Raw genomic sequence first — 21,377 nt, 5'->3', positions numbered from 1 at the left:
AACACTTTTTTCATGACATTTGTTTTTAACTACATTCAACAATTTATTGAGGCGATTCGATAAAAAGCTGAAGAGAAACACATGGAGCGTTCACCAACAGTCCCTTTCTCAGCTCCTTTTCCTGCTGCTGTTCCCCGTCTGTCGTTTAACAAAGTTTGACAGAATAATTCCAGCTGAACTGAAGAACTGAAGGTTTCCTGCTTCAGCAACGAGCTCAGTGAAATACCTTCCTCCAGTGCTGCTCACACTGCGACCTGCCAGGCTGATGTGCTGGAGCTCACACTCTGCTGCTGGCTGAGCAGGGACAGGAGAATCTGACATTTAAAATCTATCAATCCGTTCAGTCAAAGCAAACACCTGCAGCTGCTCCACATGGAAGAAATGTCAAAACTACAGTATGACTGACAGACACAGCAGCTGGAAACAGAACACAGCCAGGAATACCAGCTGTTCAAAGGCCCAGTCCACACTGCTCACTCCCTTGTAGTGAGGAAAACAACATGTTGCTGTTGTTTCTAGAGAAGTTCACCAAACAGAAACAGCTCTCTGATGACGATCGGGGCCAAAAGTCCAGCGGTGTTGGCGATCCTCCCTCACTGAGGGCTTCACTTCATATGACTGAGCGTGGGCTTTTCCTGGAGGAGCATCAGCTGGTCCACATGTTCAGGAAGAAGCAGACTGCTGTGCTGCTCCTGCTGTCTGTCACCAGCTGAGCTCAGCTCTCCTCTGATGGACACTTGTTGCAGGGATGGACAGCAGCTGGAGGCCAGTTTGGAAAGCAGTGGAAGATCCAGCTGTTCTTTCCTCCACTGCAACACATCAGCATCCAGAGGAGAGAATCCCCCCTGGACTTTACTGCTGGCTGCTCAGCTCTGTCCCTCATGCTCTTCTCTGGAGCTCCTGGAGTGAGGAACCCTCCAGACATCTGGTCCAGGGGGGGCGTCTTTTAGGGGCTTCTGGGAGGAGAGAAGAGAAAGAAGATGAAACACTGGAGAAGATTTCTACAGTCATGTTGTGGCTCCAGCTGCCTTTTCATCCCTTCCATGACTGGGTGCAGCACAGGGGACACACACACTCCACAGCGCTCCGTTTACAAGCTTTATTCCTTTGTTACAACAACGTCTCAGAACCAAGTCTGGCACAAAGCGGCCAGCAGCTGTGAGCTGACCCCGTCACTCCCACAGCCACACTGACAACACACTCATGACGGAGCCACTCATTCACACACCTGACTCACACACACCAACAGCACACACACTTGTGTATGTGTGTGTGTGTATGTCCCTATATGAAGCTCCTGCATTGTGGTCTTGATAGAATCTTCCAGAACACGAAGCCTCTTTGTTCTTCTTCAGCAGTGAGGCTTGGAAGAAGACGAGAGCCAGACAGTCCTTTAGAGGAGCTCCAAAAGGTCATGACCCCTCTGAGGCCCAGCTGAGACATGAAGCCTGCTGTGACCTTTGACCTCTGTGGCTCTCATTTGACCTCTACAGCAGATACAGACCGGAAACTTGAACTGTGAGGCTTCTGGAAGCTATAAAATCAGAATCAGGAGGAATTATTCCATAAGCTCCTCCCACACAGGAAGTAGCTTCAGGAAGGAGGCGGGGCTTCCAGATTCTCTGTATGAGTTTGAGCCAGAGGAGGGAAGAGGCGGCAACGTCCAGTTAAGACGATCAGTTAAGCAGCATCAGAACTTCACCAAGGCATCATGGGAGGGGAATTCTGCCGCAATGGTGGAAATTGTCCTGCAGGCCCCGAGGTCCACATATTGCACATATAAAACAAGGAGGGTTGAGAATGTCCCATAGTCCTGCTGCTGGCTGAAGGGCAAGAAAATCTAGAAAACTCTGTCCTAAAATATAGATCCAGTCTTTCCTCGTCACGAGTCAAATGTCCCAAAATGAAACTAAACTAATCAGCCTGATGGCAGACATTGTCTTATTACAGGAAACTCATCTAACAAACTCATCAGTAGATCTTCTCCGATCAACACAGTTTCCACACTTGTACTCAGCCTGTTACAATTCCAGGCAAAGAGGAGTAGCAACTCTTATCAGTAGAAGGTTAAACTTCTCTACTGACAGTTCAATCATAGATCCAGAAGGCAGATTTGTTATTATCATATTATCTATCCAGAATGTTCAATTCTGCATTGCTAACGTGTATGGACCTAATGTTGACGACCCCTCCTTCTTTCACTCCCTCTTCTCCTCACTGGATGATCACTCAGGTCACACATTGATTATAGGAGGGGATTTCAACATGGTTTCTGACCCACAATTGGACAGACTGAGTACCACAGGAAGTCAACGACTCTGGCAATCCTCAGAAACTGTGAAACAGTACATGAAGGATTTTGGTCTTTGCGATGCCTGGCGCTCTCACCACCCCACTGCAAGAGAATACACATTCTTCTCTTCAGTTCACCATTCCTACTCTAGATTAGATTATTTCTTAACTAGCAGCACACTGATGAATGACATCTCAGAAATCAAAATTCATCCCATCGTCATAAGTGATCATGCACCAGTTTCATTTACTCTCAGAAATAAGACGAATAAACCACCAACTAGAAACTGGAGATTTAATACATCATTACTTAAAGATCCAGAGTTTATTAGCTATCTAACAAGAGAATGGTCTATATATTTAGAAAATAATGACTTGCCAGATACTTCAGCATGTGTTCTTTGGGAGGCAGGGAAAGCAGTGATGAGGGGAAAAATAATTTCCTTCTCCTCACACAAGAAAAAGAAAGAAGCTTCAAGAACTTTAGAATTGGAATTAAGAATTAAATTGCTGGAGGAGGCTTATCATGTCTCCCCACAAGAGAACATACTGAAGGATATAAGGAAAGCTAAACTTGAACTGAATGAAATTCTAGATAAAAAAACTCAATTCCTGATCCAACGACTCCGTTTAGAGAACTTTGAGCATAGTACTAAATCTGGAAGATTCCTGGCAAATCAGTTAAAAACAAACAAGGAGAAAAACACGATTTCAGCTGTTAAAGACTCAGAAGGAAACATCAGCCATGACCCAGACAAGATCAATAATATCTTTAGAGATTTCTATCAAGGATTATACCGATCACAAATAGACACAACAGATGAGGAAATTAATACTTTTTTTAATGATATTAACCTTCCAAAATTGAAAGATGAAAATAGAATAGTGTTGGATTCTCCTCTTTCAGTGGATGAACTCCATAAATCTCTGCAGGATATGCCCAACAATAAAGCTCCAGGTCCAGATGGCTATCCAGCAGAATTCTATAAAGAATTCTGGACCATGTTGGCTCCCACTTTTCATAAAATGGTAATGGAAATAAAAAATAAACGAACAGTACCCTCAAATATGAACTTAGCCAAAATAACTTTAATACTTAAACCAGGGAAAGACCCCACACTTCCGTCCAGTTATCGTCCTATTTCATTAATAAATGTAGATCTCAAAATAATCAGCAAAGCCCTATCCAGAAGAATAGAAAAGATAACCCCACTCATAATACATCCTGACCAAACAGGGTTCATTAAAGGTAGACATTCATCCACTAACATGCGCAGATTAATCTACAATACACAATCTGGAATCCATAATTATCTCTTTAGATGCTGAAAAAGCTTTTGATCGAGTAAATTGGAAATTTCTATTTGGAATATTAACCAAATTTGGGTTTGGAACGTCTTTCATAGATTGGATTAAAATCTTATATAACAACCCAGCTGGATGTGTGAAGACTAACGAGCAGACTTCTCCAAGCTTCTGTTTGCAGCGAGGAACCAGACAGGGCTGTCCACTCTCTCCCTCACTGTTTGCCATCTTTATCGAACCTCTGGCAGCTGCTATAAGACAAAATAAAGACATCAGAGGGATCTTGGCTAACAATAAGATAGAACATAAAATAAGTCTTTATGCAGATGATGTATTGCTTTTCCTGCAGAACTCTCCATCTTCTATCTCCCGGACAATCACACTTATTGACAAATTTTCACTAATATCTGACTATTCTATCAACTGGTCTAAGACTACAGCCATGCCTATAAACTGTGATTTACAAAGTATACCCAATGCTACAATCCAGTCTGGAAACATTAGATATTTAGGCATAAACAATCCAAGGATATCAGAACTTTTAAAACTAAATTACGTTCCGTTACTGAAATCAACAGAGGATGACCTCTTACGGTGGAGACGCTTACCTATATCTCCTATGGGGAGGGTTGCCACCATTAAAATGATGACTTTACCTAAGGTTAACTATTTATTTTCAATGATACCAACCAAACCATCGTCTGGCTGGTTCAAATCACTGGACTCATACATATCTAAATTTCTCTGGAAAAATAAACCATCACGTGTTTAAAGACGCTACAACAGACTAAAGACAGAGGTGGACTAGACTTGCCTAACTTCAGTAATTACTTCATAGCCAGCAAGCTGCAATATATCTCCAAATGGCTTAAACCGAACAATTTAGATGAGCCATGGCTGGATGTAGAGCAAGCATTATGTGAGGATCTAGTCATCTCTGACCTGCCATTCATCAGTCCCACCATCAAATCCCATCGGTGTTTTAAAAGTGTCAACATCAGTTCTTCTTTAATGGCTTGGTGGGACTTTCTAAAGCTAACCAAATCTTCTCTGATCCCGTGTAAACTCACACCCATCTGGAACAACCCGGACATCCTGCAAAACAAAAAGATGATCAACTTCACTCAGTGGAGAAATAAAGGAATCAGCCAGCTTGAACATATCATTGAAAATGGCAACTTTCTATCATTCAATACTCTCATCTCACAATATGGAATCAGCAGCACAGCATTTTTAGAATATCATCAACTTAAATCTATCATAGGTAAAAAGTATACCTTTTATCAATTGCAGGGACAGCTACCTCTCGGGGTCGAAGAATTCTTAAACCTCAGTTCCCCAAAGTTGCTATCAAAGATATATAAAATATTATCAAAGGTAGAAGATGAAATCTTCCTTCCGACCTTAAAATGGGAGGCTGACTTATCTAACAACTTTGACCAAAATGCGTGGTCACAAATATGTTTAAATACTTTCAAAATGACAAAGAATTCAAATATACAACTAATACAATTCAAAATTCTGCATAGAATTCATTACACAGGACGAAGGATGTTCCAGATGGGTCTATCACAATCTGATATCTGTTCACATTGCAATGATAACATGACTGACAGCTACCTCCATGCCTTGTGGTCCTGCACACCAGTGCAGAGGTTCTGGCTTCAGGTGTGTGAAGACCTGTCAACATGGTTCACATGCAATATCCCTGCAACTCCCACACTGTGCCTTTTAGGTGATCTGGGTGAAATTAACATGTCGATAAACTCTGTCTACATGGTTCTCACCATCTTGTGCATCGCAAAGAAAACTATCCTTGTAAATTGGAAATCCAGAAATAATCTGAGTAACGGGCAGTTCAAGAATCTTCTATTAGATCATATCAGCTTGGAGACGATGTCTGTCTGTTCAGAGGACCAATCAGCTGAATCTGGTTCCCTCTGGTCCCCTGTGATCAGCTCCATCACTTAATGTAAGGGGAAGATGAGGGCCTCTCCTCTTTGAGGGTCGGTGGTTGGTGGGGGGGGCCTGATGGCTGCAGGTGGTTGGCACTGTCTTGGGGTCGGGATCTGGGCTGCTTCGCTGGGGGCTGTCTTCGTGTTTGGTTTGGATTGGGGGTGGGGGGGCCGCCGGTTGTTGGGGCTGTCTGGCGGCGGTGGGGCGGGGGCCCCGGGGGGCCGGGGTCGGCGGGTGCCGGTTCATATCCGGGCGGCCGGGGTGTCCTGGGGCAGGTGTGGCTGGGGGCCCTGGGCTCTGGTGCCTGGGGGCTCTCTCCTTCCGTGAGGGTGAGGGGCTCGACCTGGCTGGGGGGGCCGGTCGGCTCGGGCGTGCTGCCGCGGCCTGGGTCGGTGCACGCCCTGGTGTCTGGTTGCTGCCCCGGAATTCAGGGCATCGGGGTGGGTGGTTGTGGTGGTGGGGGACAGGGGGTGGGGTGGATGGGTGGGGGGTGGCAGGGGAGGTGGGTGGGGGGTGGGGGACGGGGCGGGGTGGATGAGGGGGTAGATAGGGGGGTGGTGGGCTGTGGGGGTTAGGGGGTTCAGGAAGGTGCGTGTACGTGTATGTGTATATGTGTGTGGGTGTGTATGTGTGAGTATGTATATATGTTTTTGTATGTGTGGGTATTTATGTAGGTGTATGTGAGTGTGTGGGTGTGTATCTGGATATGTATGTGTATGTGTGTGACTATGTATGTGTAAGTGTGTATGTGTGTGAGGGTGTGTATCTGTAAGTATGTATGTATGTCTGTACGTGTGGGTGTATATGTGTGGGCGATTGGAGCTATGTATGAGAGAGTGCGGTGTCCTGTGGGGGGGGGGGGGGGGCGGTGGGCCTGGGGGCGGTGGGCCCTGGGTCTGGGTCCTTCTGCTGCCCCCTGTCTGTCCTCACCTTCACTCCTCCTGATGCATGATGGGTGTGTGCTTCTTGGGTCGGTGGCTCTCTGGCCACGGTCGCTGTCCGCCCTGGTCCTGGGGGGGGGGGGTGGCGCTCCTGGCCCTGTCCTTCATCGGGGGGCTCCTGGGTGGCGGGGGTGCTGCTGCATCCCCGGACCCCCCTCTCCCCCCGCTCTCATGCACACACACGTAGGGCTTTGGGAGGCAGGCTTATCAAGTTGGGTGTGGTGGAGGGGGCCATCTAAGTGGCCCCAATCACTGCACGCTTCGGTGGCTCGCCTCTCAGTCTTAATTGCACTTAGTCATCTAACACAACCAAATACATACAAACACACACGTCGGGGGGTCTTGGCGCGCTGTGTCGGGGGTGGGGCTGTTCAGGTAGATGAGACTGCTCGTTTGGCGTCACTCGCGGCACGGTGTGGTTACTGACCCTCAAATTTTAATCGCAAACAACATATACTCCATCAACACTCACGAGACAGAGGGGGGGGGACGGAGGGCAATGGGATCTTCTGCGCCCCCATTTCCGGATTCCTTCTGGTGGGGGGTAGGGCGGGGGGGGCTGTTGTTTTCCCCACAGGCCGGGGATTTGGAGCGGCTGTGGTTTGGGGGGCTGCTGGCTCTGGGGGGTGCATACCTGTCTGCGGCGGTGGGTTGGGGGGGTGGGGGTGGCAGTTGTGGGTGGCGGGGGGTCCTGAATGTGGGGTTCGGTGTTCCATTGCCTTCCGGGGGTGTCTCCCACAGGATGTGACAGTTGGATGACGCGGGAATGTGAGTGTGTTTGGGGTAGGATGGACTGTGTGTGTGTGTGTGTGTGTGTGTGTGTGTGTGTGTGTGTGTGTGTGTGTGTGTGTGTGTGTGTGTGTGTGTGTGTGTGCTTGTTAGCGTGTGCGTGAGAGTGTGTGAGTGTGTTGGAATGTGAGTGTGTGTGTGTGCGTTTGGTTTAGGGATGAGTGGTTGTGTGTGTGCGTGTGTGCATGTGTGTGTGTCAGTATGAGTGTTGGGTTGGGGCGGGGGGGAGTGAGGCGGGAGAGGACAGGGGGTGGGAGGGGTGGGCCGGGCGGTGGACGGGGGGGATGGGTTCCGGGTGGGGGTCGTGGGGTGGGGGTGGGGGGGGTGATGCCCTGGATCTCGGGGTGCGTGGCCGGAGCACTGGGGGGTGTACTGGCCTGGGGTGGGTAGCCGCCCGTGTGGGCCGGTTCTCCCGGGGGGGTCATGGCCCTCCGCCTGGGTGGGGGGTTGGCTCCTGGGCTCTTGGGCCTTGGGCTCTCGGCCCTGCCCGCCCCGGGCGTCCGGCGCCCGGGGTGGACCGGCTCCTGCCGGTCGTGGCTCCGCGGGGCCCGGGCCCCGGGACTGCCGGGGTCCCCGGCCGGGGCTTTCCTCTGCCCCGTTTCTGGAACGGAGCGTTGGCGTCTGCCTGGGGGAGCAGCTTGGATCCGGGCTCTGTGATGTCCGCCGGCTGTCTGGGCTCTGAGGGCCTCTCTGGCCTGCTTCTGGCCTTCTCAGAGGTCAGAGGTCATATATGCATGATCACTATCACCATCACTGTCACCATCATATTCACATGATCACGTTGATCTTTAATTACTCTTCACATACTCGGTTGCCTTGTCTTCTTGTGGTGGTTAGAATAATGGTGATCTGTAGCAGACCTCTGTTGATGCACGCCCCGAGTTTACTACTAGTTACGACTAGCTATATTCAAAAAAAAAAAAAAAAAAAAAGGGTTTGTGGTGTCCTTGCATTTCCTTCCTCCCCTACACCTCCTTTAATTTTGTGTGGCCTGGTCTGTTCATTAATATGGTTCGGAAAAAAAAAAAATGTATGTATGGTTCTGTAATTTTCTGTGTTGGTTGTCGGCTCTGTTTTGGTGTTGTCTAGATTGGGGGTTTGGGATTGTTCTAGGTTGCGTGTGGTGCGTCGACAACACTGTTTTGTATTGTGACTTTGTACATAGGTTGTGCCCCCCCCCACCCCCCCCCCCCCCCCCTTTCCGTTCTCCCTCAAAAAACTAATCAGCCTGATGAAGGAAACAGAGCTCATTCTGAGAACACTTGTGATGATCAACCAGGACTCTACTTGGAAGAAGAACAGTTTTCTTGAATTTTGGACATTTCTGTCCGTTTTCAGCTCAAAGCAGTTCGATTCATTTGATAGTTTGAAGAATTCTAGAGAAGCAAATGTTGCTGAAACTACTGGGAGAATTTCTGCTGAAAAGAAGAAAATTTGATGAAATTGAAGAATATTTGGCTCATTTGAAGAAGGAGTGTTTCTGCAGTGAACGGCTGATTTCTGACATGCTTCACTTGATGGACTAACTTCCTCCAGCGCTGGATCTTCTCCTGCTGAAGAGGAAGTTTCATTGGCTGGAAAACAAAGAGCAAAACTTGTTGGAAACACATGAAACATGTTCCAAAGCAAGAAGTCAGCTTGAAGGCAGAAACAACAGAAAGGAACATCAAACAACACTGAAACATCCTGATGAAAGGAAATAGGAAAGTACTCACTGTTAGTGGCTCTGAACCCTGAAAAACAGCAGGAGAAAGAGGGAGGAGGTTACCATGACGACCACTCTTTTCCACTCCAAACCCTCCTTCAGGTTCAACACACACACATCAATGATCCTGATGAGGAAAGGAGAGTTTCTACTTTACCTTGAGGTCGTTTCTTCAAGCAGACGATGAGTCCCATGATGCAGCCTGTCAGGAGGAACTGAGCAGCAACAACTCCTCCAGCAACAGCTCCAGTGGGAAACCCTGCAGAGAAACAGCTGCTCAGCTCTCTGAGGAGTTTGGACGTTTGATGTCAGAGTGTGAGAAGTGTGGGACGTCTCCAAAGAGCCTCAGCAGCTCCTCCAGCTGCAGCATGGAGAGCATCCTGATCAGCTGCATCAGCACTGCTGCCTGCAGAGAGCGGCAAAGACTGCTGACAAGATGACTGTGGCTGCATTGAGGCTGCATCGACACTGTCAGTGGAACGTCTCCACATTCTGATCTGCTGCTCTCATGAGGCTCACATCCCATCTGCTTCTGGACAGTGGAAGCAGGAAGAAGACGCTGCATTCACAGACTGACAGATGGGATCCAGGCCTCAGTCACATGTGGAGATCAATCCAGATGAACTCTGGAGGTTTGGATCTCTGGGAAATGAGGGGAAAGTTCTGGACTGAAGTGAACTTCACTTTCTATGATGCTGGACTTGATTTCCTGAAGTGACACAGGAGAGAATGAGAGTGAAATGAAGAGTCTCTGACCTCCATCATTTGTCTTCCAGTTGGTCCTGATGTCCCGTTTGTCCAGTCTCTTGGAGACTTCCTGTCCTCCAGCCAGATGAAACACACAGCTGTACCTCCCCCAGTCTTCATCTTTGAGCCCTGAAACATCCAGATCAGCGCTCATCTGGAAGCTCCCGTCATGGTTGGGGAGGATCTCTCCTCTGACCACGTCCTCATGGAGCTCCTCCTCGTCTTTCTTCCAGAACAAGTGGGCTCTGTCGGGGTAGAAACCTGTAGCGTGGCAGGTGAGCGGAGAGGAGGGAGTCTTCTGGAGGAGAGACACTGAGGGAAGATCTGGAGAACAAGCAGGAAGACACCTCACTCTTTACTGGATTCTTCTCTACACTCTTTCTCTCTCATGTCAGCCACTGCAGCCAGGAAGAGACGGGCCCTGGAAAGAGGGATGAAGGAAGGCCAGATGGAGAGAGGAGAGGAGAGGAGATGCTGAGAGCAGCATGAAAGAAGAGAAGCTGAGAGACAAACTCCAAACATTTTACCTTTTCTCATCAGTGAGCTCCGACCAAACTCCACATACTTCTTCAGCCAATCAACACACTCTGTGGTGTGGTACTGCTTCCGCTGAGCCATAAAAGCTTTGTTATGTTCATACTTGTGTTTGGTGGGAACAGCCTGTTGAACTGGAGCGATCCATGTTTCTGTCTTCAGGTCATAAACGAGGAAATCTTCTCCATCGAAATGATACTGTTCATATCCGTTCACCACTTCATCAGTTTCATCGTCCCATTCACAACCGTACATGACCTGGAGAATATGAACACCTGAGAGAAAGGAACACACACACACATGGATTCAGCTCCCTGTTGACTCATCACAGCTTTTTCATCATCAATCAGTGGTTTGGATTCATTCAGCAACTTTGTTCAGTGTGGAACTGAAGACAAAGACAATGAAGTGAGGTTCTGAATGGCTGCAGTCAAATATTTGGACACTATGTTGAGTCCAACAAACAGTGAAAAGTCTTGAAGTGAGATTCACATTGATGTGAGGACCCAACAGAAACTGTGGATTCCCTCCAGTCTGAGCCCGACTTCACAATTTGACTGGAATGTGTCGTCCTGACATTGAAGCTAGCTTCTTTAACATGCTGGCAGATGTTTAAGCTAGCTTCTTGAACATGCCAGCAGATGTTTAAGATAGCTTCTTTAACAAGCTAGCAGATGTTTAAGCTAGTTTGTAACAAGCTAGCAGATGTTTTAGCTAGTTTTAACAAGCTAGTAGATGTTTAAGCTAGTTTTAACAAGCTAGCAGATGTTTAAGCTAGTTTTAACAAGCTCGCAGATGTTTAACCTAGTTTTCTTACAAGCTAGCAGATGTTTAAGCTAGTTTTTGACAAGCTAGCAGATGTTTTAGCTAGTTTTAACAAGCTAGCAGATGTTTAAGCTAGTTTTAACAAGCTCGCAGATGTTTAACCTAGTTTTTAACAAGCTAGCAGATGTTTTAGCTAGTTTTAACAAGCTAGCAGATGTTTAAGCTAGTTTTAACAAGCTCGCAGATGTTTAACCTAGTTTTCTTACAAGCTAGCAGATGTTTAAGCTAGTTTTTAAACAGCTAGCAGATGTTTAAGCTGGTCTTTAACAAGCTAGCAGATGTTTAAGCTAGTTTTTAACAAGCTAGCAGATGTTTAAAGGTGCATTAAGGAGTTTTACAACCTTAAAAATACTTATTTTCCACCATAAATATGTTACACATTTTTATTGATGTGTACAATGTGCCCTGACATATTCATTACAAGTACCTGTAACAGCGCTAAATTGTCACTTGAAAGTTGCAGTGCCGGTCCGGCACCAGCATTTTTTGGGGGAGAATTTGAAAGGAATAACGTAATGCACGCTCCGGCTGGTTAGGTTTCATTATGTCCGCCATTACTCCGCCAGATGCTTAGTGAGCAACAACTGAGCAGGATCTTCCAGAAAGTAAGAAAAGACTGGCTTCTAGCACTGCCACAGCTCCACACAGACTCCACCAGGTAGAAGAAACTTAAATCTTACTTGAGCACTACTAAACGAGCGAAGACGGAGTCCTCCTCTTCCGTGCACGCGAGCCATAGGGACGAGTTTTTCAATAAGCTGCGTTACGCCCAAGGTCTGCAGGGGGCGCTGTTTCGCATAAAACGTGCAAACTCCTTAAGGCACCTTCAAGCTAGATTTTAACAAGCTGGCAGATGTTTAAGATAGCTTATTTAACAAACTAGCAGATGTTTAAGCTAGTTTTTAACAAGCTAGCAGATGTTTTAGCTAGTTTTAACAAGCTAGCAGATGTTTTAGCTAGTTTTACAAGCTAGCAGATGTTTAAGCTAGTTTTTAACAATCTAGCAGATGTTTAAGCTAGTTTTTTCACAAGCTAGCAGATGTTTAAGCTGGTTTTTCACAAGCTAGCAGATGTTTAAGCTCGTTTTAACAAGCTAGCAGACATTTAAGCTAGCTTATTTAACAAGCTAGCAGATGTTTAAGCTAGTTTTTAACAAGCTAGCAGATGTTTAAGCTAGTTTTTCACAAGCTAGCAGATGTTTTAGCTCGTTTTAACAAGCTTGCAGATGTTTTAGCTAGCTTATGTCACAAGCTAGCAGATGTTTAAGGTAGTTTTTAACAAGCTAGCAGAGGTTTAAGCTAGTTTTTTCACAAGCTAGCAGATGTTTAAGATAGTTGTTAACAAGCTCGCAGATGTATAAGCTAGCTTATTTCACAAGCTAGCAGATGTTTAAGCTAGTTTTAACAAGCTAGCAGATGTTTAAGCTAGTTTTTAAACAAGCTAGCAGACATTTAAGGTAGTTTTTTAACAAGCTACCAGATGTTTAAGCTATTTTTTAACAAGCTAGCAGATGTTTAAGCTAGTTTTAACAAGCTAGCAGATGTTTAAGCTAGTTTTAACAAGCTAGCAGATGTTTAACCTAGTTTTCTTACAAGCTAGCAGATGTTTAAGCTAGTTTTTAACAAGCTAGCAGATCTTTAAGCTCGTTTTTAAACAAGCTAGCAGACATTTAAGGTAGTTTTTTAACAAGCTACCAGATGTTTAAGCTTTTTTTTAATCAAGCTAGCAGATGTTTAAGCTCGTTTTTAACATGCCAGCAGATGTTTAGGCTAATTTTGACTGATTGATTGATTGATTGATTGATTTTATTTGTTTCATTCTTTTTAAAAGAAAGAAATGAAAAGGAACAAAAAGAAGTGAGACTTATGATGTCTGCCCCTATCAACATAAAATAAATGACAATTTGTCAAGATTTGTTCACATATCATAAAAAAATACAAAATTAAATATAACCATTTCACTAAATCAAAATACAAATACGGCCATTTCATAAATAATTACAGATCAAATACAACCATTTCCCAAAATGTAAATACAAAAAAAAACCTTAATGCAATATTTTCAAAAGAAACAATAATTCTAAGTTTGACCATTCTTTAAAGGGGCTGTATCATGCTTTTTTAGCTCGTCCAAACCCTAGAAATGGCATTAACATGGTAATAGTTTATTTTTGGCGCAAAGGAAAAGTCATTTTGTGTGAAATAAGATTTTCTGGGGCTAATTCTGAAACCCGGAAGAGAAAACGCTCTGTTTCACTGAAAATCCCGCCTCTCTCCCTGTGGACTTTGACTGACAGCGAACTTCAACCAATCAGCGCTTCGTTAGCGTCTCTAAGGGTTAGCTTTAGCTCTTTAGCTCGAGCTTCTCTACACAGAAATACACGCGAAAACGTCTTTTCCTGTGAGAAACTCACCAAGCGCAGACCCTTCAGACCCTTCAGACTCTTGCTTGACTGTTGCTTTCAGACGATGGTCAAAGTTTATCTCCGTAATCAGAGTTAGAAAAAAGCGGCAACACTGATTGCCGAGGGCCTGCGGGAGGGAGGGGGGCTCAGGGGAGCCATCTTCACTGTGTGACGTGGACGTGGGAAAACAGAGCGTTTTTACGGGTGCAGGAGGGGCTGCCTCTCTGAGCAGCACAACAAGGAGGAAAGCTCAAACGCACAGACATGAAGGAAAAAAACCGCTTTGGGGGTGTTTTTGGTGAGTACATAGCCATATAACAAGGTTAAAACATACAAAAAGTGAATTTTGCATGATACAGCCCCTTTAAAACAGAGTCGTACCCTCCCAATAACTGTGCTTTTAAACATTTCTTGAAGATGTGAATGGACTGAGACCTCTTAATTTCACTGTCAAGTTTATTCCATAAATTGATTCCTTTTGTTGTGATGCATCTTTCTTTCAATTTGGTTCTTGACTCCGGTCGTTTGAAAACTTCAGTGCCTCTTAATCTATATTGACTGTCTCGCTTTGCAAATCTATTCTGTAAATTAAATGGTATTTTTTTTCCGGTGAGCTTTATACATTGTTTTAATAAGGTTGAGTTCTACCAATTCTTTAATTTTTAAGGATTTCAATTTTATAAATATTGGGATAGTGTGGTCTCTGTAACCACTTCCATTCACCAAACGAATTGCTCGTTTCTGTAAAAGGAAGAGTGGTTCAATATAGGTCTTACAAGCATTTCCCCAGACTTCAACGCAGTAGGTCAGATATGGCATAATCAATGAATTGTACAACAGAAACAAAGAGTTATTGCGAAGTGACTCAATTTGTACAGAACAGCAATGGTTTGAGAAATCTTAGTTTTAATGTACTCTATATGGGATTTCCATGTTAGTTGTTCATCAGAGTTGGGGTCCGTTACTCAAAAAAGTAAAGAGTTACCCGTTACTAGTTACTTTTGAAAAAAGTAGTGCCTTAAACTACTTGATTACTCCATGGAAATAGTAACGAAGTTACACTACTCGTTACTGCATAGTGCTCAGCGGAGCTGTGCTCCCTTATATCCTTCCGTGGAGCACTACGCATGCACAGATCTGTGTGTATCAAAACGTTTTTTTTTTTAATGGATTGAAAAGAAAACACGTCTTTTAAAATGTTTTATAACCATTCGGATTTACTTCACGTGCTAATAAGCCATCCCCTGGACCACTGGAAGGAGGATTTTGTCCATTTGCATAGTCCGGCTCTGATTGACTTCCAGCTAAGCTTCGAGCTAAGCTACTACGATGCTCACAGCTGGGAACCAGAGACACAGGTATTTATGAGCTTGTCTAACTTTGTCAATGACAGGGAAAGGGCGTGGGTCCATAATCTTCACTCACATGATCACTCACATCGGTCATAATAATGCCACTAATTATGTCTCCATGTAAAGTTGTGTATATGTTATCAATGATGGTTGCACTATGGGTAGTAATTCTAGTTGGCTTTGTAATCATAGGACATAGTCCTGCCGTTTGCATATAATTTTTAAAGTCATTTGACGCTGCATTATTACCCAGATCAATGTTGAAGTCACCACAGACTATAATTGATTTATTTTTAACATCTGCAAACAATTCAAGAATTTTGTCTGTGAACAGCTCTATACCAGGCCCAGGTGGTCTATAAACACAACTAACAAGTATATTTTTGCCAATATCGCTGATGATCTCAATTGTGAGCACTTCCATTAAGTTTGGAATAATTACAGTTTTCATTTCAATGACTTTACTATGCAGATTTTCATCTACATAAAGGGCTACTCCTCCACCTCCTTTTTCCACCCTATTTGCATAAAACAGATTATAACCTTTGATTTGAACTTTATCAATATGAATCTCTTTTAACCAGGTTTCCGTCACAGCAATCACTTTAAATGATTGTTTGATATCAGCAGAAAGCTCATTAATTTTTGGTAATTTCCGTTTTAGACTCTGACTGTTAAAGTGAATGATGGAAAATGCCTCATCCGACACCATATCTGTTCTGCTATTAAACTGCTGAATAGTAAAATAATCACATCTCCCTGGCGTTAGTATGGTATCAGTGATGTCCGTTTCCATGTTGTAAATTTTGTCACTGTTTGTGTCTATATGAGTGTCCATGATTCAGTCTAAAGTGTCCATGATGTAGTGCATTCAACCTCTTATCTTTGGTCCATATATCAAGGTGAACATTTATGCTCTGTATTTCTGTAGATCATCTATACTTTTAATTATCGTTACTCTTGCCTCTTCTGGACTACCATTTGACCTGACAAAAATCTTACAATTTGAGGTCCATGTAGCTGATATTTTCTTTTGTTTCCTCAAGAAACGGGCCTCTCGTGCAAGTTCTGCATCCTTTTTTGTTATATGCTCATTTAAGAAAACATCTCTTCCTTTTAATCTTTTACCTTGTTTAAGCAGGCCATTCTTTTGTTTTCTGTTTGTGAAGCGTAATATTATGGCCGGTTTTGTTTGTTTGTTTCTTTGTGGAAGAGGATGACAGGCCTCAATATGGTTTTTGTCCACATTGAGTCCTTTTGCATGTAGAAAGGTTATCACCTGCTGCTCTACAGATTCTTCATCTTGGTCACTCTGAACATCTCCACTGGAACCAGTAACAGCCCTGGCGTAAGAGCTTGGTTTGATGTTAAGCCCTGAGACATGACATCATTAATTCTGCTGTATTGTTCCAAATCCTCAACCCTGTTCTCTAACATTTTAATTTTTTTGTCCTTCTCATTATTGAGCAGCTGCAGAGCTTTTACATCCTCTGCTAACTTCAATATTTGTTTTTGCTGTTGCCTGATTACAGTTACTTCTTCTGTCAGCATTTCCAGTGATGTCTTGATCTCTTCAATGTCCTCAGCAGATGCAGCATTCTTTTTTGGTGGCATGTTCTTGTGCAGTGTAACTGTAGCTCACCGCTGGCATAAGCTTGATGGTAGCTGTTAGCTGGAGCCCGGTGGTCTGCTGCTGGCTGGAGCCAGATGTTAAGCTGGAGCCCGGGTTATTCCGGGCTCCAGCTAACACCGGGCTCCAGCTAACATCGGGCGCCAGCTAACTCCGGGCTCCAGCTAACACCGGGCTCCAGCTAACTCCGGGCTCCAGCTAACACCGGGCGCCAGCTAACTCCGGGCCCAGCTAGCACCGGGCTCCAGCTAGCACCGGGCTCCAGCTAGCACCGGGCTCCAGCTAACTCCGGGCTCCAGCTAGCACCGGGCTCCAGCTAGCACCGGGCTCCAGCCAACATCGGGCTCGAGCTAACTCCGGGCTCCAGCTAACTCCGGGCTCCAGCTAACATCGGGCGCCAGCTAGCACCGGGCTCCAGCTAGCACCGGGCTCCAGCTAACACCGGGCTCCAGCTAACTCCGGGCTCCAGCTAACTCCGGGCTCCAGCTAGCACCGGGCTCCAGCTAGCACCGGGCTCCAGCTAACACCGGGCTCCAGCTAACACCGGGCTCCAGCTAACACCGGGCTCCAGCTAACTCCGGGCTCCAGCTAACTCCGGGCTCCAGCTAACACCGGGCTCCAGCTAACTCCGGGCTCCAGCTAACACCGGGCTCCAGCTAACACCAGGCTCCAGCTAACACCGGGCTCCAGCTAACTCCGGGCTCCTTATGGCCCGTCCATGCTTCACATGTCCGCATGGGTGCGCGTTGCGCGTTGGTCCGCGTGACGTAAAAATCGTCATGAATTCCTGTCCGCTAGGGTCCGCGCGGACCGATCCCCGGACGTCCGCGCAGCAGCCAGAATTTGAGACCGCGTTGCGCATTGCGCGCAGGTCGCGGAAGTGTGCACCTGCGCCAGAGCGCAATAGCAAACAAAACATGACGGTAAAAGTGAAAGTAGAAGGAGCTACAGCCTGATGGCTCCACTTAAAGACACCGAAAGAGTGAAAAACTCGTGGAAAGAGAGAGCAGACTGTCTGGAGGGAGGAGAAGGTCTGCAGACAGAAGTGAAAAAGTAACTAATCGCTCCGGCGCTGCCCTGCGATTCAGAAACAGAAATAAAAGGCTAAATAAACTTTAATACTTAAAGATAATGTACTGACAATGTATGCGCTTAATTTTCTCTAAATAATCCGTAATAAAGGAGCAGATAAACACTCTGTAGAGCCGGAAAAGCTTCTCGAGGCTGCGTGGATCACCGCGCCTGCATGAGACTCGCACAGCTGAGCTCAAAATGTAGCATGGGAGAAAGCGCGTCCGCATCGGTGGTGCGTGGACCTTCCAAAGTGGACGCGGAAACGCGTACATGTAAAGCATGGACCAGCCTGGAGCCCGGGGTTAGCTGGCGCCCGATGTTAGCTGGAACCCGGTGTTAGCTGCTAGGTGGAGCCCCACGGTAGCTGCTAGCTGGAGTACGGTGGTACCTGCCACATACACAGACTGGGTGAGTACAAAGCACCAAGCGAGAACCAAGCGACTCCAAGCTCTTAGGCCTTGTAGTGAGCACCACCCCAGACAACGATGATACTCACAGGCGTGGCAGGGTTTCCTCCCTGCCGCTGCGTGTCAGTAGCGTGTGGTGCTTGTCCAGCAGGAGCGCTGTGATCTTCCAACAAGATAACAGATGTCTTAGCTAGTTTTTACAACAAGCTAACTGATGTTTAAGCTAGCATTGTTCACAAACTAAATGAAGTTTAAGCTATCCTATTTGACATGTTTGCTGATGTGTTAAACAGCTAATTTAACATGCTATATGAAATTTAAGCTAGCTTGCTCAACATGCTAGCTAATGTTTTAGCTAGCTTTTTGACCAAGCAAACTGGTGTTTAAGCTAGGTTATGTAACATGCTGCAGATGTTAAAGCTCAGTTATTTAACAAGTTTCTGACCTTTGAGTTTCTTTAACAAGCTAGCTGACACTGAAGCTAGTTTAGTGAACAAGCTAGCTGAAGCTAGCTCCTTTAAGCAGCTAGCTGAAGGTTAGCCTGGTTGCTCAGCAGCCCGTTAGCTCCTTGTTGAGCAGCTGCTGGAGCTAATGGGCTGCTGACGCTGACTCAGGATCAGTGGGACATATTGATCTGCTTCCTGTCAACAATCAGCAGCCTGAATCGAGTGTGTGAGCATCACACTGAGCTGGGAGAAAGTCTGAGGAGAGAGAAGAATCCAACCCAGGTCCTCCTGCTGTGAGGGGACAGTGCTAACCACTTCACCCCTGCTGCTGCTGCTGCTGCTGCTGCTGCTGCTGACTCAAAGCTCAAAGAGCAAGTGACCAACTGGAAGTTTTCATTCAAACTCTGTTTGGAAAAAATTTGAAGCTGAAAAAAGTTTTCTTTGAACTTCACAAAGCAGCTCTCACATTTCTCTGTGGATCTGCTTTGATTCTACTGGAGGAGGACTGGATCTGACCTGACCAGCTGACTGTGTGTGTGTGTGTGTGTGTGTGTGTGTGTGTGTGTGTGTGTGTGTGCGTGCGTGCACGTGCGTGCGTGTGTGTGGACTCAGTGAAGACAGGATCAGGAAAAAAGACAAAGTTCAATCAAACCTCCAGTTTGGTTCAAACGCTGCTTCAAGATCTCAATGTTTGCTTTGAAGGTTTGCTGAGATCCCTTCAGGCGTTGAGTGGTTTCCTCCCAGTACGTTGGATCTTCTTCTGTGATTTTATTCATCCAGTCCTGTTTGGGAACTTTTCTCCTGGTGTTGCTGTCGTAGCGAGAAACCTCCATGTCATCCACCAAACCAACTTGCACAAACTCTGGAAAGTTTGGAACATTGGAGGCTCCAGTGTAGAAATACTTGAGAGAGTGAATTTCTGGAAGAAAGAGAAGAGAGTAAATCAATCAATAACATTGACAGTCCAGCTGATTGGACATTTGCTGTTTCCCTCTGATCTGGCTGCTTCTTCCTTTTCTTGTGTAAAGTGTTGAGCTGCTTTAAAGCCTGAATCCATGAGATTCAAAGAGCATCTCTTCACTCTTTTCTTCACTTCATCTGGTTGAAACACTTGATGAGACCAATCAAAGCTCACTTTCTTCTCACTGATCAACTCTTCAGCTCACTGACTGATTCCAGCTCACTAGAAACTCACTTCTACCAGCAGCAGAAACACAAGTCACTGTTCTCCATGTGGAGAAGAAGAAGCAGGAACTGAAAGGAGCCAAAAGAGGCTGAAGCTGTTTGAAGCAGTGAGAGTTCAGAGTGAGAGTTGCTGGTGGAAGACACTCAGTCTGGTTCCTACATGAAACTAAACTCCAGCAGCTTCAGCCTCAGTCTGGAGGACAGTTCAGGTCAGACCGTCAGAGATCCAGAATGATCGACGGTGAGAAGAGAGAGAAACTCTTTCTGCCGCTGGAAACTCAGACAGCATTTAGTGTTTCAGTCAGAAGAGGCTCAGAACTGCTCTGCAGTGGAGATTCTGCCTCCAGCTGAGAAAATTCTCTCCACATCCAGGAAGTCATCAAACCTCAAGACACTTTTTTTTTAATTAACAAAGATTTAAAATTTACAACAGAACTGGCAGTTCTTTTCAAACAAAGCAGTAGAATTGGTGCAGTTTGAATGAGCAGGACAGGAGTAAAACATTACAGAGAAAAAGGATGTGGAATCAAAACACAAGACACAAAAATAAATAGGGATGAGGACGCGAGGAGGGAAAAAACCGAAAAAAGAAGAAGAAACAGTCCATACATTCCAGGGGTTTTTCTGAAGAAATATCTACAGCAGTGACTGTCAAACGGCGGCCCGCGGGCCGGAAATGGTTTCTAACGCACACACACGCACGGACACACCCCCACGGGCCCGCGACCGGACACACGCTCCTCCTGAACAGACAGGAGTCGTTCACGGAGACACGGTCATGATCCAGAGGAGACAGATTGTTGATTCTGAGCTCTGAAGAGACTCTAGAAAGCTGGAATCCTACCTGGAGCCCCGCTGGGGATTCCCAGCAGGAAGAAGAGAGCCAGGAAGAGCTGCATGTTCACATCTCCTCTTTCTTCTCACTGAAACACTCTGAGCGTCTGAGCGGAAGAAGGAAACAAAGAGGGAGGAGGAAGCTGCTGGAGCCTGCTGGGAGGAAGTGACTCAGTCAGGTTACTAAATGAAACTAAACTGCAGCAGCTCCACTGCTGCTCTTTATTTCCGTTCAAGCACATTTCTACAGCCTAGAATAATAATAAACATTAGCTGCTTGTGACAGGAGTGTTTAATCATCTAATACTGATCTCTGATAATCCTCCTGATCATTTCATGAAGAGACAAATAGACAAATGAAGCTGAGCTCGGAAGTGAGCATTTCCGCTGAGGACAGGGAGGAGCTTATTAAACTACACTGGTTTATAAAACAACAACTCAGCCTGTTTTCAAGACTCTCTGGGTTCAGTTCAATGACAGAGAAGAAGTCAAGCAGCTACAGTCCAGACTCCACAATCCTTTCTCTAACAGACACATGAAACAGAAAGACAAACAAGATGAATGAGTAGATGTAATAATAATAAATGAACTAAAAGAAACAAGTAGACTGTTCCAGAGCTCTCTCTCTCTCTCTCTCTCTCTCTCTCTCTCTCTCTCTCTCTCTCTCTCTCTCTCTCTCTCTCTCTCTCTCTCTGTTACTGGATCAGGATTTTATCACACAGAACAACTTCTGCTGAGTTGATCTCTGAAGATGTGAACTGAAAATAAATCGAGCTGATCTTGTCTGAGCTAAACTACAGTCCCACCACACACACACACACACACACACACACACACACACACACACACACACACACACACACACAGCACAGCTAGTGGGACTTTCATAAAAAAAAAAAATGAAGCGAGTTACATAATCCACTGATAATTCAAACTATTGATTTAGTGATG

The 21,377-nt window shown here is 45.5% G+C and overlaps 2 protein-coding genes across 4 annotated transcripts in view; both read right to left on the bottom strand.

Moving 5' to 3' along the window:
* Window positions 1-521: 521 nt before the first annotated feature.
* Window positions 522-20,592, bottom strand: LOC115409383 (H-2 class I histocompatibility antigen, Q9 alpha chain-like). 3 transcript variants are annotated; one of them, XM_030120547.1, is made up of 10 exons: window positions 20,437-20,592; window positions 19,060-19,326; window positions 10,263-10,544; window positions 9,997-10,059; window positions 9,745-9,864; window positions 9,146-9,247; window positions 8,999-9,016; window positions 8,789-8,857; window positions 4,668-4,692; window positions 522-956 (listed from the first exon to the last, which is right to left on the bottom strand). In XM_030120547.1, coding segments are annotated over exons 1-9 (978 nt in total). In that variant the 5' UTR covers window positions 20,492-20,592; the 3' UTR covers window positions 522-956; window positions 4,668-4,690. The 3 variants fall into 3 exon arrangements, with proteins under 3 accessions (XP_029976407.1, XP_029976406.1, XP_029976405.1); XM_030120546.1 differs by lacking the exon at window positions 4,668-4,692; XM_030120545.1 differs by lacking the exon at window positions 4,668-4,692 and having other exon boundaries at window positions 8,811-8,857.
* LOC115409384 (major histocompatibility complex class I-related gene protein-like) overlaps window positions 908-21,377 on the bottom strand; it is a 112,623-nt gene continuing 92,153 nt past the window's right edge. Inside the window, exon 6 of the mRNA XM_030120548.1 lies at window positions 908-958. The gene's annotated coding sequence lies outside the window, so the exon portion shown is untranslated. The remainder of the gene's footprint in view (window positions 959-21,377) is intronic.

This window comes from Salarias fasciatus, chromosome 22 (genome assembly GCF_902148845.1).
Source record: "Salarias fasciatus chromosome 22, fSalaFa1.1, whole genome shotgun sequence".
Lineage (NCBI taxonomy): Eukaryota > Metazoa > Chordata > Actinopteri > Blenniiformes > Blenniidae > Salarias > Salarias fasciatus.
This window is presented reverse-complemented; position numbering and strand designations above follow the sequence as displayed.

What these genes read in the sequence shown, in the direction of transcription:
- LOC115409383 (XM_030120545.1), bottom strand. Translation starts at nt 20,491, where the DNA reads ATGCAGCTCTTCCTGGCTCTCTTCTTCCTGCTGGGAATCCCCAGCGGG. An exon ending in GAGCTCACTGATGAGAAAAG is followed by an intron (nt 10,060 to 10,262) that starts GTAAAATGTTTG and finishes CTTGTTCTCCAG; the next exon opens with ATCTTCCCTCAGTGTCTCTC. An exon ending in CTGGAAGACAAATGATGGAG is followed by an intron (nt 9,248 to 9,744) that starts GTCAGAGACTCT and finishes GTTTCTCTGCAG; the next exon opens with GGTTTCCCACTGGAGCTGTT.